Source organism: Glycine soja, chromosome 20 (assembly GCF_004193775.1).
Source record: "Glycine soja cultivar W05 chromosome 20, ASM419377v2, whole genome shotgun sequence".
Classification (NCBI taxonomy): domain Eukaryota; kingdom Viridiplantae; phylum Streptophyta; class Magnoliopsida; order Fabales; family Fabaceae; genus Glycine; species Glycine soja.
The window spans coordinates 7,881,940-7,883,813 of NC_041021.1; the positions used below are offsets into that span (position 1 = coordinate 7,881,940).

The 1,874-nt window shown below is 47.1% G+C and overlaps 1 protein-coding gene across 1 annotated transcript; it reads right to left on the reverse strand.

Moving 5' to 3' along the window:
- Positions 1-299: 299 nt before the first annotated feature.
- Positions 300-1,874, reverse strand: LOC114401832 (protein MAIN-LIKE 1-like). The gene is made up of 5 exons (XM_028364418.1): positions 1,860-1,874; positions 1,216-1,533; positions 776-1,102; positions 454-675; positions 300-350 (listed from the first exon to the last, which is right to left on the reverse strand). The coding sequence occupies exons 1-5, from the start codon at positions 1,872-1,874 to the stop codon at positions 300-302; spliced, it is 933 nt and encodes a 310-aa protein (XP_028220219.1).

Here is a 1,874-nt window from a genome sequence, read left to right on the forward strand (position 1 = left end):
TCATCATACGAGACCCATGAATCGATAGGAGGAGCAGAAATGGTCTGCGTGTAACCAAACTGCCGCACGACCCTCTCCGGTCGGTAATAAACAGCAACAGGCCCCCAGTGCAAGAGACCAGAATAGCATGATCTGACGTGGAAGTCCCGGACCTCCTGATGCTCCCCATAAGGGATCCAATAGACATCCGGAATCCGGAGTCGGTCCAGGCGCTCCCTATACGACGGCATGCGAATGCTCTTCACGGTCTTCTTCATCACAATCCACTTGCACGCACGCGGAGAAGCCTCGTCGTAGTCCTAATCAGCGGTGGACTCCGCAACCGAGGGAAAGTGCTCGTAAATCCAGCACTACAGATGTAATATTCAAATTATAAACATTAATAATCAAAGTGTAACAAAATTTAAAGTTGAACATTGTTTAGCCTGAATGAATGAAAAACATATTTGTTACCTGCAGCAGTGTGATGTAACCGCCAAGTTGTCGATTGTGGCTCATAGATGCATCGTTCAGCTGGTCATACATATGAACCAAAGCAGCCACTCCCCAGGCGTACCTCTTTGTCATACTGAGGTCACGAAGGGCCTCCAAGTAGACAACATGGACATTGGTTGCACTCTTGTTAGCAACCCAGTAAGTGAAGAAGATATGCGTGAGCCGCAGCTGTCCAATGACCTGCTTGGCATCGGCGTTGATATATATCACATACCCATTGCAAGCGTACGTACGGTCCGCGACACTAGACTGTCTCAGCCCTAGTAGACTCTGGAGACACCATCAACAAGTCCACCAGCATCTGAACCGCATCGTCCACGTGCAAGGACTGAAATGCGTGTAAGTCGCCAATAACGGGAAGATGGATAAGAGAGGAGACGTCGTCCAATGTGATGGTGAGCTCTCCCACCGGGAGATGGAAACTAGACGTCTCCCGGTGCCACCGCTCCACAAACGCAGACAAAAGTCCCCGATCGCCGGTGTCTACCGAACACGCGATCAGAGGACTTAGTCCTGTACCAGCAATAAGTCCCTCAATGGCAGGGACAGACCTGCCTAAACTGTGGACCTTCCTCCCATGAGAGGATAGCTTCAATTCAGGACACTCCTGAATTGAAGTATAAAGGAACGCAAAATTTGTTAAAATTATCATTTAAAGAAAAACTAATTTCAATCATAAAGTATAATTTACAAGTAACTAAAAATAAATAGTATAAATACCTCTCCCGTCCATACGCTGCAAGCAATGTGATCCGCATACGCTGTCAACACAGATGGGTCGCTCTGACCACCCGGAAATCCTTGAGGCTGATCCTCAGCCGCCTCTGCGCCTGCGTTCGCAGAAATGTCCGTAGGAATGTCCTCCACAACAGCTGGTGCCTCCATCGGGTCATCCTGAACATCTGGGTCAGGGATGACTGGCTCATCGACATGATCCGCAGTCACAGTGACTCGCTGCCTCCGTGCGGATGCAGTAGGACTCCTCTGCCCACACCTTTGCCAGTGACCTGACCTAAGGCACGACCTTATCCTCTGGTCCTAACCATGATCTGCAAATGAGTACCGCAAAATCCATCACTCATTTCATTTTCTCAAATTTCATGCGTCTAACGCATATAGGACATTGATTTGGGACAGCAAAGCACCATCACCCAATGGTTGTTCAAGCAGTTGGTTGACTCAATTCAATTACTCTAAATGCCAACTTGTTGTTTTATCATATGTTTTAGTTATTAGAGAGAAACTTGCTCAGCTTTATGAATCTGAGAAACAATGGTCAACAACATCTCAAATGCTTAGTGGTATTGACCTTGATTCAAGAATCTGAGAAACAGATCATTCCTGTTAACATCAGTATAGTATACCTTAACTCCATGCAT

Excerpts from the sequence above, each read along its gene's own strand:
- LOC114401832 (XM_028364418.1), bottom strand. Across the intron at positions 676-775 it reads TGCTGGTGGACTTGTTGATG|GTCATTGGACAGCTGCGGCT; the intron begins GTGTCTCCAGAG and ends GATGCCAAGCAG. Across the intron at positions 351-453 it reads GTTACATCACACTGCTGCAG|TGCTGGATTTACGAGCACTT; the intron begins GTAACAAATATG and ends TTACATCTGTAG.